The sequence below is a fragment of the Pelobates fuscus genome, chromosome 2 (assembly GCF_036172605.1).
Source record: "Pelobates fuscus isolate aPelFus1 chromosome 2, aPelFus1.pri, whole genome shotgun sequence".
Classification (NCBI taxonomy): Eukaryota; Metazoa; Chordata; class Amphibia; order Anura; family Pelobatidae; genus Pelobates; species Pelobates fuscus.
In genome coordinates, this window is record NC_086318.1 from 4,677,068 (window position 1) to 4,691,600 (window position 14,533).

The 14,533-nt window shown below is 43.8% G+C and overlaps 1 protein-coding gene across 2 annotated transcripts in view; it reads right to left on the bottom strand.

Moving 5' to 3' along the window:
• Positions 1 to 14,533, bottom strand: part of TRIM54 (tripartite motif containing 54) — a 156,713-nt gene that overhangs the window by 73,459 nt on the left and 68,721 nt on the right. For both annotated transcript variants that reach the window (XM_063441877.1, XM_063441876.1), the window contains 2 exons: positions 11,520 to 11,692; positions 9,652 to 9,823 (listed from right to left, as the gene is read on the bottom strand). In XM_063441877.1, the coding sequence (XP_063297947.1) occupies positions 9,652 to 9,823; positions 11,520 to 11,692 (345 nt within the window). The remainder of the gene's footprint in view (positions 1 to 9,651; positions 9,824 to 11,519; positions 11,693 to 14,533) is intronic.

Genomic DNA, 14,533 nt, shown 5'->3' on the forward strand with positions numbered 1-14,533 from the left:
GAAAGCCTATAGTGATAATCCCTGGTATTCCATGTGTCACCCAATAGAAAGCCTATAGTGATAATCCCTGGGATTCCATGTATCACCCTATAGAAAGCCTATAGTGATAACCCTGGGATTCCATGTATCACCCTATAGAAAGCCTATAGTGATATCCCCGGGGATTCCATGTATCACCCTATAGAAAGCCTATAGTGATAATCCCTGGTATTCCATGTGTCACCCATTAGAAAGCCTATAGTGATAATCCCTGGGATTCCATGTATCACCCTATAGAAAGCCTATAGTGATAACCCTGGGATTCCATGTATCACCCTATAGAAAGCCTATAGTGATAACCCCGGGGATTCCATGTATCACCCTATAGATAGCCTATAGTGATAACCCCTGGGATTCCATGTATCACCCAATAGAAAGCCTATAGTGATAACCCTGGGATTCCATGTATCACCCTATAGAAAGCCTATAGAGACAATCCCGGGGATTCCATGTATCACCCTATAGAAAGCCTATAGTGATAACCCCCGGGATTCCATGTATCACCCTATATAAAGCCTATAGTGATAATCCCTGGGATTCCATGTGTCACCCAATAGAAAGACTATAGTGATAATCCCGGGGATTCCATGTATCACCCTATAGAAAGCCTATAGTGATAACCCCTGGGATTCCATGTATCACCCTATAGAAAGCCTATAGTGATAACCCCGGGGATTCCATGTATCACCCAATAGAAAGCCTATAGTGATAACCCCGGGGATTCCATGTATCACCCTATAGAAAGCCTATAGAGACAATCCCGGGGATTCCATGTATCACCCTATAGAAAGCCTATAGTAATAACCCCGGGGATTCCATGTATCACCCTATAGATAGCCTATAGTAATAACCCCGGGGATTCCATGTATCACCCTATAGATAGCCTATAGTGATAACCACGGGGATTCCATGTATCACCCAATAGAAAGCCTATAGTGATAACCCCGGGGATTCCATGTATCACCCTATAGAAAGCCTTTAGAGACAATCCCGGGGATTCCATGTATCACCCAATAGAAAGCCTATAGTGATAACCCCTGGGATTCCATGTGTCACCCTATAGATAGCCTATAGAGACAATCCCTGGGATTCCATGTATCACCCTATAGATAGCCTATAGTAATAACCCTGGGGATTCCAAGCCTATAGAGACAATCCCGGGGATTGCATGTGTCACCCTATAGAAAGCCTATAGTTATAACCCCTGGGATTCCATGTGTCACCCTATAGATAGCCTATAGTGATAACCCCGGGGATTCCATGTATCACCCTATAGAAAGCCTATAGATACAATCCCTGGGATTCCATGTGTCACCCTATAGAAAGCCTGTGGTGATAATCCCTGGGATTCTATGTATCACCCTATAGAAAGCCTATAGAGACAATCCCTGGGATTCCATGTGTCACCCTATAGAAAGCCTATAGTGATAGCCCCAGGGATTCCATGTATCAACCTATAGAAAGCCTATGTTGATAATCCCTGGGATTCTATGTATCGTATCACCCTATAGAAAGCTTATAGTGATAACCCCGGGGATTCCATGTATCACCCTATAGAAAGCCTATAGAGACAATCCCTGGGATTCCATGTGTCACCCTATAGAAAGCCTATAGTGATAACCCCAGGGATTCCATTTATCAACCTATAGAAAGTATATAGTGATAGCCCCAGGGATTCCATGTATCAACCTATAGAAAGCCTATGTTGATAATCCCTGGGATTCTATGTATCACCCTATAGAAAGCCTATAGTGGTAATCCCTTGGATTCCATGTATCACCATATAGAAAGCCTATAGTGATAACCCTGGGGTTCCATGTATCACCCTATAGAAAGCCTATAGAGACAATCCCTGGGATTCCATGTATCACCCTATAGATAGCCTATAGAGACAATCCCTGGGATTCCATGTATCACCCTATAGATAGCCTATAGAGACAATCCCTGGGATTCCATGTGTCACCCTATAGAAAGCCTATGTTGATAATCCCTGGGATTCTATGTATCACCCTATAGAAAGCCTATAGTGATAACCCTGGGGTTCCATGTATCACCCTATAGAAAGCCTATAGTGATAACCCCGGGATTCCATGTATCACCCTATAGAAAGCCTATAGTGATAACCCCGGGGATTCCATGTATCACCCTATAGAAAGCCTATAGTGATAATCCCTGGGATTCCATGTATCACTGAATAGAGAGCCTATAGTGATAATCCCTGGGATTCCGTGTATCACCCTATAGATAGCCTATAGTAATAAACCTGGGGATTCCATGTATCACCATATAGAGAGTCTATAGTGATAATCCCTGGGATTCCATGTATCACCCTATAGAAAGCATATAGTGATAACCCCGGGGATTCCATGTATCACCCTATAGAAAGCCTATAGTGATAACCCTGGGGTATCCATGTATCACCATATATAGAGCCTATAGTGATAATCCCTGGGATTCCATGTATCACACTATAGAGAGCCTATAGTGATAACCCCGGGGATTCCATGTGTCACCCTATAGAAAGCCTATAGTGATAACCCTGGGGATTCCATGTATCACCATATAGAGAGCCTATAGTGATAATCCCTGGGATTCCATGTATCACACTATAGAGAGCCTATAGTGATAACCCCTAGGATTCCATGTATCACCCTATAGAAAGCCTATAGTGATAACCCCAGGGATTCCATGTATCACCATATAGAAAGCCTATAGCGATAATCCCTGGGATTCCATGTATCACCATATAGAGAGCCTATAGTGATAATCCCTGGGATTCCATGTATCACACTATAGAAAGCCTATAGTGATAACCCCGGGGATTCCATGTATCACCCTATAGAAAGCCTATCGAGACAATCCCTGGGATTCCATATAGAAAGCCTATAGAGACAATCCTGGGGATTCCATGTATCACCCTATAGATAGCCTATAGAGACAATCCCGGGGATTCCATGTGTCACCCTATAGATAGCCTATAGAGACAATCCCGGGGATTCCATGTTTCACCCTATAGATAGCCTATAGAGACAATCCCTGGAATTCCATGTATCACCCTATAGATAGCCTATAGTGACAATTCCTGGGATTCAATGTATCACACTATAGAAAGCCTATAGTGATAACCCCGGGGATTCCATGTATCACCCTATAGAAAGCCTATCGAGACAATCCCGGGGATTCCATATAGAAAGCCTATAGAGACAATCCTGGGGATTCCATGTATCACCCTATAGATAGCCTATAGAGACAATCCCGGGGATTCCATGTGTCACCCTATAGATAGCCTATAGAGACAATCCCGGGGATTCCATGTTTCACCCTATAGATAGCCTATAGAGACAATCCCTGGAATTCCATGTATCACCCTATAGATAGCCTATAGTGACAATTCCTGGGATTCAATGTATCACACTATAGAAAGCCTATAGTGATAACCCCGGGGATTCCATGTATCACCCTATAGAAAGCCTATCGAGACAATCCCGGGGATTCCATGTGTCACCCTATAGATAGCCTATAGAGACAATCCCGGGGATTCCATGTTTCACCCTATAGATAGCCTATAGAGACAATTCCTGGGATTCAATGTATCACACTATAGAAAGCCTATAGTGATAACCCCGGGGATTCCATGTATCACCCTATAGAAAGCCTATAGTGATAACCCCGGGGATTCCATGTATCACCCTATAGAAAGCCTATAGTGATTCCATGTATCACCCTATAGATAGCCTATAGTAATAACCCCGGGGATTCCATGTATGACACTATAGAAAGCCTATAGAGACAATCCCTGGGATTCCATGTATCACCCTATAGAAAGCCTATAGAGACAATCCCTGGGATTCCATGTGTCACCCTATAGAAAGCCTATAGAGACAATCCCTGGGATTCCATGTATCACCCTATAGATAGCCTATAGTGACAATTCCTGGGATTCAATGTATCACACTATAGAAAGCCTATAGTGATAACCCCGGGGATTCCATGTATCACCCAATAGAAAGCCTATAGTGATAACCCCGGGGATTCCATGTATCACCCTATAGATAGCCTATAGTGATAACCCCGGGGATTCCATGTATCACCCTATAGAAAGCCTATAGTGATAATCCCTGGGATTCCATGTGTCACCCTATAGAAAGCCTATAGTGATAATCCCTGGGATTCCATGTATCACCCTATAGATAGCCTATAGTGATAACCCCGGGGATTCCATGTATCACCCTATAGATAGCCAATAGAGACAATCCCTGGGATTCCATGTATTACCCTATAGAAAGCCTATAGAGACAATCCCTGGGATTCCATGTGTCACCCTATAGATAGCCTATAGTGATAACCCTGGGATTCCATGTATCACCCTATAGAAAGCCTATAGTGATATTCCCTGGGATTCCATGTGTCACCCTATAGAAAGCCTATATTGATAACCCCGGGGATTCCATGTATCACCCTATAGAAAGCCTATAGAGACAATCCCTGGGATTCCATGTATCACCCTATAGAAAGCCTATAGTTATAACCCCAGGGATTCCATGTATCACCCAATAGAAAGCCTATAGTGATAACCCCGGGGATTCCATGTATCACCCAATAGAAAGCCTATAGTGATAACCCCGGGGATTCCATGTATCACCCTATAGATAGCCTATAGTGATAACCCCGGGGATTCCATGTATCACCCTATAGAAAGCCTATGGTGATAACCCCGGGGATTCCATGTATCACCCTATAGAAAGCCTATAGTGGTAATCCCTTGGATTTCATGTATCACCATATAGAAAGCGTATAGTGATAACCCCGGGATTCCATGTATCGTATCACCCTATAGAAAGCTTATAGTGATTACCCCGGGGATTCCATGTATCACCCTATAGAAAGCCTATAGAGACAATCCCTGGGATTCCATGTATCACCCTATAGAGAGCCTATAGTGATAATCCTGGGATTCCATGTGTCACCCTATAGAAAGCCTATAGTAATAATCCATGGGATTCCATGTATCACCCTATAGAAAGCCTATAGAGACAATACCTGGGATTCCATGTATCACCCTATAGAAAGTATATAGTGATAGCCACAGGGATTCCATGTATCAACCTATAGAAAGTATATAGTGATAATCCCTGGGATTCCATGTATCACCCTATAGAAAGCCTATAGTGAAAATCCCTGGGATTCCATGTATCACCCTATAGAAAGCCTATAGTGGTAATCTCTTGGATTCCATGTATCACCATATAGAAAGCCTATAGTGATAACCCTGGGGTTCCATGTATCACCCTATAGAAAGCCTATAGAGACAATCCCTGGGATTCCATTTATAAACCTATAGAAAGTATATAGTGATAGCCACAGGGATTCCATGTATCAACCTATAGAAAGTATATAGTGATAATCCCTGGGATTCCATGTATCACCCTATAGAAAGCCTATAGTGAAAATCCCTGGGATTCCATGTATCACCCTATAGAAAGCCTATAGTGGTAATCTCTTGGATTCCATGTATCACCATATAGAAAGCCTATAGTGATAACCCTGGGGTTCCATGTATCACCCTATAGAAAGCCTATAGTGATAACCCCGGGGATTCCATGTATCACCCTATAGAAAGCCTATAGTGATAATCCTGGGATTCCATGTGTCACCCTATAGAAAGCCTATAGTAACAATCCCTGGGATTCCATGTATCAGCCTATAGAAAGCCTATAGAGACAATCCCTAGGATTCCATGTATCACCCTATAGAAAGCCTATTGTGATAATCCCTGGGATTCCATGTGTCACCCTATAGAAAGCCTATAGAGACAATCCCTGGGATTCCATGTATTACCCTATAGAAAGCCTATAGTGATATTCCCTGGGATTCCATGTGTCACCCTATAGAAAGCCTATATTGATAACCCCGGGGATTCCATGTACCACCCTATAGAAAGCCTATAGTGATATCCCTGGGATTCCATGTGTCACCCTATAGAAAGCCTATAGTGATAACCCCGGGGATTCCATGTATTCTATAGAAAGCCTATAGTGATAATCCCTGGGATTCCATGTGTCACCCTATAGAAAGCCTATAGTGATAACCCTGGGATTCCATGTGTCACCCTATAGAAAGCCTATATTGATAACCCCGGGGATTCCATGTATCACCCTATAGAAAGCCTATATTGATAACCCCGGGGATTCCATGTATCACCCTATAGAAAGCCTATAGTGATAATCCCTGGGATTCCATGTGTCACCCTATAGAAAGCCTATAGTGATAACCCCGGGGATTCCATGTGTCACCCTATAGAAAGCCTATAGAGACAATCCCTGGGATTCCATGTATCACCCTATAGAAAGCCTATAGTGACAATCCCTGGGATTCCATGTGTCACCCTATAGAAAGCCTATAGAGACAATCCCTGGGATTCCATGTATCACCTTATAGAAAGCCTATAGTGATAACCTCGGGGATTCCATGTATCACCCTATAGAAAGCCTATAGAGACAATCCCTGGGATTCCATGTGTCACCCTATAGAAAGCCTATAGAGACAATCCCTGGGATTCCATGTATCACCCTATAGAAAGCCTATAGTGATAATCCCTTTGATTCCATGTGTCACCCTATAGAAATCCTATAGTGATAATCCCTGGGATTCCATGCGTCACCCTAAAGAAAGCCTATAGTGATAACCCCGGGGATTCCATGTATCACCCTATAGAAAGCCTATAGAGACAATCCCTGGGATTCCATGTGTCACCCTATAGAAAGCCTATAGTGACAATCCCTGGGATTCCATGTGTCACCCTATAGAAAGCCCATAGAGACAATCCCTGGGATTCCATGTGTCACCCTATAGAAAGCCTATAGTGATAGTCCTGGGGATTCCATGTATCACCCTATAGAAAGCCTATAGTGATAATCCCTGGGATTCCATGTGTCACCCTATAGAAAGCCTATAGTGATAATCCCGGGGATTCCATGTATCACCCTATAGAAAGCCTATAGAGACAATCCCTGGGATTCCATGTGTCACCCTATAGAAAGCCTATAGTGATAATCCCTGGTATTCCGTGTGTCACCCTATAGAAAGCCTATAGAGACAATCCCTGGGATTCCATGTATCACCCTATAGAAAGCCTATAGTGATAATCCCTGGGATTCCATGTGTCACCCTATAGAGAGCCTATAGTGATAATCCCGGGGATTCCATGTATCACCCTATAGATAGCCTATAGTGATAACCCCTGGGATTCCATGTATCACCCTATAGAAAGCCTATAGAGACAATCCCTGGGATTCCATGTGTCACCCTATAGAAAGCCTATAGTGATAATCCCTGGTATTCCGTGTGTCACCCTATAGAAAGCCTATAGAGACAATCCCTGGGATTCCATGTGTCACCCTATAGAAAGCCTATAGTGATAATCCCTGGTATTCCGTGTGTCACCCTATAGAAAGCCTATAGAGACAATCCCTGGGATTCCATGTATCACCCTATAGAAAGCCTATAGTGATAATCCCTGGGATTCCATGTGTCACCCTATAGAGAGCCTATAGTGATAATCCCGGGGATTCCATGTATCACCCTATAGATAGCCTATAGAGACAATCCCTGGGATTCCATGTGTCACCCTATAGAAAGCCTATAGAGACAATCCCTGGGATTCCATGTGTCACCCTATAGAAAGCCTATAGTGATAATCCCTGGTATTCCGTGTGTCACCCTATAGAAAGCCTATAGAGACAATCCCTGGGATTCCATGTGTCACCCTATAGAAAGCCTATAGTGATAATCCCTGGTATTCCGTGTGTCACCCTATAGAAAGCCTATAGAGACAATCCCTGGGATTCCATGTATCACCCTATAGAAAGCCTATAGTGATAATCCCTGGTATTCCGTGTGTCACCCTATAGAAAGCCTATAGAGACAATCCCTGGGATTCCATGTATCACCCTATAGAAAGCCTATAGAGACAATCCCAGGGATTCCATGTATCACCCTATAGAAAGCATATAGTGATAACCCCGGGGATTCCATGTATCACCCTATAGAAAGCCTATAGTGATAACCCCTGGGATTCACCCAATAGAACCCCTGGGATATCAGCCTATTGTGATAATCCCTGGGATTCCATGTATCACTCTATAGAAAGCCTATAGAGACAATCCCTGGGATTCCATGTATCACCCTATAGAAAGCCTATAGAGACAATCCCTGGGATTCCATGTTTCACCCTATAGAAAGCCTATAGTGTTAACCCCTAAGATTCCATGTGTCACCCTATAGAAAGCCTATAGTGATAACCCCAAGGATTCCATGTATAGAAAGCCTATAGTGATAATCCCCGGGCTTCCATGTATCACCCTATAGAAAGCCTATAGTGATAACCCTCGGATTCCATGTATCACCCTATAGAAAGCCTATAGTGATAATCCCCGGGCATTCCATGTATCACCCTATAGACAGCCTATAGTGATAACCCTCGGATTCCATGTATCACCCTATAGAAAGTCTATAGTGATAACCCTCGGATTCCATGTATCACCCTATAGAAAGCTTATAGTGATAATCCCCGGGATTCCATGTGTCACCCTATAGACAGCCTATAGTGATAACCCTCGGATTCCATGTATCACCCTATAGAAAGCCTATAGTGATAACCCTCGGATTCCATGTATCACCCTATAGAAAGCTTATAGTGATAACCCCGGGGATTCCATGTATCACCCTATAGAAAGTCTATAGTGATAACCCTTGGATTCCATGTATCACCCTATAGAAAGCCTATAGTGATAACCCCGGGCATTCCATGTATAGTGCCTATTGTGATAACACCTAAAACTGTACTCTTCCTCTCCTACAATACGACGACTTGGGACATATGGGAAAACTATTAACAATGGCAAGGATGGAGCATATAAAAGGTGAAATCAAATAATATAATTATACATATATAATATATAATTTTATATGTACCCAGGAGATGGAGTTTTATTCATGCTAGTAGACTTGTTAGACTCCAATGATAATGAGCTGAACCCAATGATTAAGGAAAACTTTGATTCTTATATCATAATCAATTATAAGGTCAAGTGCACATACACTCTCTACTTGCTATTGTTTATAGTTTTCCATGGATCACCCACATTGGAAATGAAAAAACCCTATTAGTTTATGCATTCATTTGTGAATAAAATTATTCACAGATTAAATCCAAATGATAAAAATAGACAATGATTCAGTTGCTGGTTACCGTTCCTCAGACAGGGGCTCCCATTGGATCAACATTATCCTATCTCTGATGTCTGAGCAAGGGACTTTCTGATTGACCAGATCCCAAGACACTCCAGATAAAGTATATGTAAATAACCCTCTCCAAACGCCATATATTGTTAGTTGTCCATGTTATGGTAGAGTGTGGCAGGTATTGTGCCAACAGAGGGTACATGGGAGATGTGTAAAATTATAATGTAGTTTTTTCAAAATACACTGGATTATCATTGCCTATACAGATAGGAATTCTAATCCCCCTATCCTGCCTTAGAACATAGCCCCTATGGAGACATGCTATGTAGATCAAAGTAATGATCAATGACTGCATACCACTGGAGTTACCTTTTGTCTCTTGTAGATACTAGTTAGTGGGGCCACCTCACAGTCTTTATGAGCCCCAAACACTTTGCACATAGAACACGTGGGGGTCTCGCAGGTCAGGCAATATATGTTGATTTTCTCATCCTCGTGCTCCTCGCACATCAGATGTTGCTCAGATTTGGTGTTTAGGGGCCTGGAAAAAAGAACAAGCCATGGACACGGTCTGTCAAACTTATAGTTATTCATCGGTTTTATCTATCCTAGGCAATTGAGACAGGTCTGCAATGGTGATAATAATTTGAATGCAATCCCACCCTCCAACACCACCATCATTGCTTCTTGATGTCCTCCTGTTATCTGCACTATAGGACTGAACACAATACTCTTGGTGAGATCTTACCGGGATCTATAAAGTGCTATCATTACCTCTCTATGTCCACCTGGGATCTGCTCTATAGAACAGAACACAATACTCTAGGTGAGATATTACCAGGGATCTATAAAGTACTAGGTGATACTCTATGTCCTCCTGGAATCTGCTCTATAGAACAAAACACAATACTCTAGGTGAGATCTTACCGGGGATCTAAAAAGTACTATCACTACCGCTCTATGTCCTGGGATCTGCTCTATAGAACTGAACGCAATATTCTAGGTATGATCTTACCAGGGATCTATGAAAAAAACTATCACTACCTCTATGTCCTGGGATCTTCTCTATGGAACTGAACACGATACTCTAGGTGAGATCTTACCGGGGATCTATAAAGTACTATCAATACCTCTCTATATCCTCCTGGGATCTGCTCAGTAGAACTGAACACAATACTCTAAGTAAGCTCTTACCAGGGATCCATAAATGTCACGGCAGAGCCGGTCACTTACCTGCTCCTGGGCACCCGCGGCAGAATGGCGGTGGTCGCCGCTCTCCAAGTCCCCTCTTCTGGGGCTGTGCCATCTCCTTCTCCCACTCTCACTACCGAGGTCCGAGGCAAGCACGCCGTCGTGGCAAGATAGCGGCCGCCATGCGACCCAGCATTCTAGGCGGGGGGGAGGAGTTGCAGTCCTGACAAGAGGAGGCAGGTCAGGGACTGTGAGGTAAGCCAAGATGGCGCTGAGTCCCTGACCTTCTTTTATAGCTCCTGTGTGCCCCACCTGCTGGTGGGAGGTGGCCAGTCATGTGATCCTGGCTTCCTATTTAACCCAAGCACGCCTTCCAGTCAGTGCTTGGTTATTTTCTTTGCTCTTGTATACCTGCTTATTGCCCTGATTCCCTACTTGTCTTCTTGGTTCCTGATCCTTAGTTCTGTTATCGTCTACCCTTGCTTGCTGATCCTGGATTGATCTACTACTCTTGCCTGCTGCATGACCTGATCCCGGATTGATAGACTATGCCTCCTGCTTCTTTCCCTCTTGGATACCTCGCTTAGCTTCTACCCATTAAAGGCCTCTGTACCACCACAGACCTTTCAGGACCCTGTACCCACTTCCAGGTGCTCCTGAGGGTCATGATTGTAAGGGAGTGCTGTTCTGCTGCAATTGGGTTCCGTCACCGCTACAAAACCCCAGGTGGGTGTGACATAAGGCTTGGTTATTATGTCACACCCACCTGGGGTTTTGCAATGGAACAGCACTCCCTGTACCCTCCTGGTACCTGCGCAATAGAACTGAACACCATATTGTAGGTGAGATCTTACCAGGACGTCTAAAGTACTATCACTACTTCTCTATGTCTCCCTGGGATTTGCTCTATAGAACGGAATACAATACTCTAGGTGAGATCTTACCGGGGTTCTCTAAAGTACTATCATGACCTCTTTAAATGTGACGCACACCACTGATCATGCAAACTAGTCCATTTGGGAATTTTAACTCCTCGCCTTTCTTACCTGGATGATTCCTGTTTATAAATGTCTATTATGTTTTCCACCAGTAAGTTCCTCTGGAGTCCGTACACCCCATGTCTGTCCAGGACCACCTCATGTCGACACGATGGGCAGCGGAAACGTCCCCCAGATGACACAGAGCTTGATCCGCGCGACTGCCACAACGGGTTGGAGGCCTGAACAATGGAAAATATGAGGATGTATTGTATAAATCTCTGGAGATTATCTGAGCTTTTATAGACAGACCCCGCTATAGACCGTCAGCTCTTATAGACAAAGCTCCTTATAAACAGATCCCGCTATAGACCATCAACTCTTATAGACAGATCCCGCTATAGACCATCAACTCTTATAGACAGATCCCGCTATAGACTGTCAGCTCTTATAGACAGATCCCGCTATAGACTGTCAGCTCTTATAGACAGATCCCGCTATAGACCATCAGCTCTTATAGACATATCCCGCTATAGACTGTCAGCTCTTATAGACAGATCCCGCTATAGACCATCAGCTCTTATAGACAGATCCCGATATAGACCATCAGCTCTTATAGACAGATCCCGCTAATGTGGTGGAATCTCGGTAAAAATAAATTTAGTAGGCCGAGATTACCACGTGGCATGTGTACGTGCATATGCTGACGTATCGGTCGGTTGGTTGCACGTTGCAAAGATACGATCAGTAGTGTACGGAGCATGTGCAAGAATACCGGATATACAGGGAGTGCAGAATTATTAGGCAAGTTGTATTTTTGAGGATTAATTTTATTATTGAACAACAACCATGTTCTCAATGAACCCAAAGAACTCATTAATATCAAAGCTGAATATTTTTGGAAGTAGTTTTTAGTTTGTTTTTAGTTATAGCTATTTTAGGGGGATATCTGTGTGTGCAGGTGACTATTACTGTGCATAATTATTAGGCAACTTAACAAAAAACAAATATATACCCATTTCAATTATTTATTTTTACCAGTGAAACCAATATAACATCTCAACATTCACAAATATACATTTCTGACATTCAAAAACAAAACAAAAACAAATCAGTGACCAATATAGCCACCTTTCTTTGCAAGGACACTCAAAAGCCTGCCATCCATGGATTCTGTCAGTGTTTTGATCTGTTCACCATCAACATTGCGTGCAGCAGCAACCACAGCCTTCCAGACACTGTTCAGAGAGGTGTACTGTTTTCCCTCCTTGTAAATCTCACATTTGATGATGGACCACAGGTTCTCAATGGGGTTCAGATCAGGTGAACAAGGAGGCCATGTCATTAGATTTTCTTCTTTTATACCCTTTCTTGCCAGCCACGCTGTGGAGTACTTGGACGCGTGTGATGGAGCATTGTCCTGCATGAAAATCATGTTTTTCTTGAAGGATGCAGACTTCTTCCTGTACCACTGCTTGAAGAAGGTGTCTTCCAGAAACTGGGAGTTGAGCTTGACTCCATCCTCAACCCGAAAAGGCCCCACAAGCTCATCTTTGATGATACCAGCCCAAACCAGTACTCCACCTCCACCTTGCTGGCGTCTGAGTCGGACTGGAGCTCTCTGCCCTTTACCAATCCATCCATCTGGCCCATCAAGACTCACTCTCATTTCATCAGTCCATAAAACCTTAGAAAAATCAGTCTTGAGATATTTCTTGGCCCAGTCTTGACGTTTCAGCTTGTGTGTCTTGTTCAGTGGTGGTCGTCTTTCAGCCTTTCTTACCTTGGCCGTGTCTCTGAGTATTGCACACCTTGTGCTTTCGGGCACTCCAGTGATGTTGCAGCTCTGAAATATGGCCAAACTGGTGGCAAGTGGCATCTTGGCAGCTGCACGCTTGACTTTTCTCAGTTCATGGGCAGTTATTTTGCGCCTTGGTTTCTCCACACGCTTCTTGCGACCCTGTTGACTATTTTGAATGAAACGCTTGATTGTTCGATGATCACGCTTCAGAAGCTTTGCAATTTTAAGAGTGCTGCATCCCTCTGCAAGATATCTCACTATTTTTGACTTTTCTGAGCCTGTCAAGTCCTTCTTTTGACCCATTTTGCCAAAGAAAAGGAAGTTGCCTAATAATTATGCACACCTGATATAGGGTGTTGATGTCATTAGACCACACCCCTTCTCATTACAGAGATGCACATCACCTAATATGCTTAATTGGTAGTAGGCTTTCGAGCCTATACAGCTTGGAGTAAGACAACATGCATAAAGAGGATGATGTGGTCAAAATACTAATTTGCCTAATAATTCTGCACACAGTGTAGTATTCCCCTCCTCCATTGTGCTGGACAAGCCATGCGGTCAAGCAGGAAGTTAATTCTTGTTCGTTTTGATTGGTTAAGAGAATGTGCGGGTGGAGCTTAATATGGGAGGAGTTATGTGCCTATTTAAGGAGCCTGCACTATTATCCGGGGCTCAGAACTTGTTGTATTTTGGTGACATTAGTCCCTCTGAGTCCCGATCGGTGAACCGAATAAAGAATCTCTTCCTTCCTGAAGAAACCTGTGTCCATCTCTCTGTGCTTGGCTTCCGTCAGTTTCTCCGGTATCATTTGGTGCATTGGCCGGGAAGCTCATCGTTCAACGGTAGCTGAGAAGCAGAGGCGTGAGACGGTCTATCTTTGCCCACGTTCTCTACGGCTGCACCTCTGAACTTCTGCGTGGACCTCCCTTCGTCTCGGCGCCACTGGTCTGTTGTCCAGGAGATCATCGGCCTCTACATAGTAAGTGCTGGGGTGTCCCCGTCGATGAGTGTGAACTCAGGTTCAGGAACGAGGAGGTAAGACGACCGCTGTTTTAGACGGCGGACCCACTAGGGGTATACCGATTGTGCGGTAGGCCCATAAGGGGTTTGAATTGTGTACGGAATCTGCCCCCTCCAGTGGAGGGAAGGAGCGAAGGCGCACCGCTCAATTGAACGCTCTTTAGTAAGACCGTTTAATTTGGTTTGGAGTCAGGCGGGGTTCTGTGTAAATAGCCCTAGCCGGACACCGGTGTCTTGTCTAGACTAGCGTTCTAGGGTG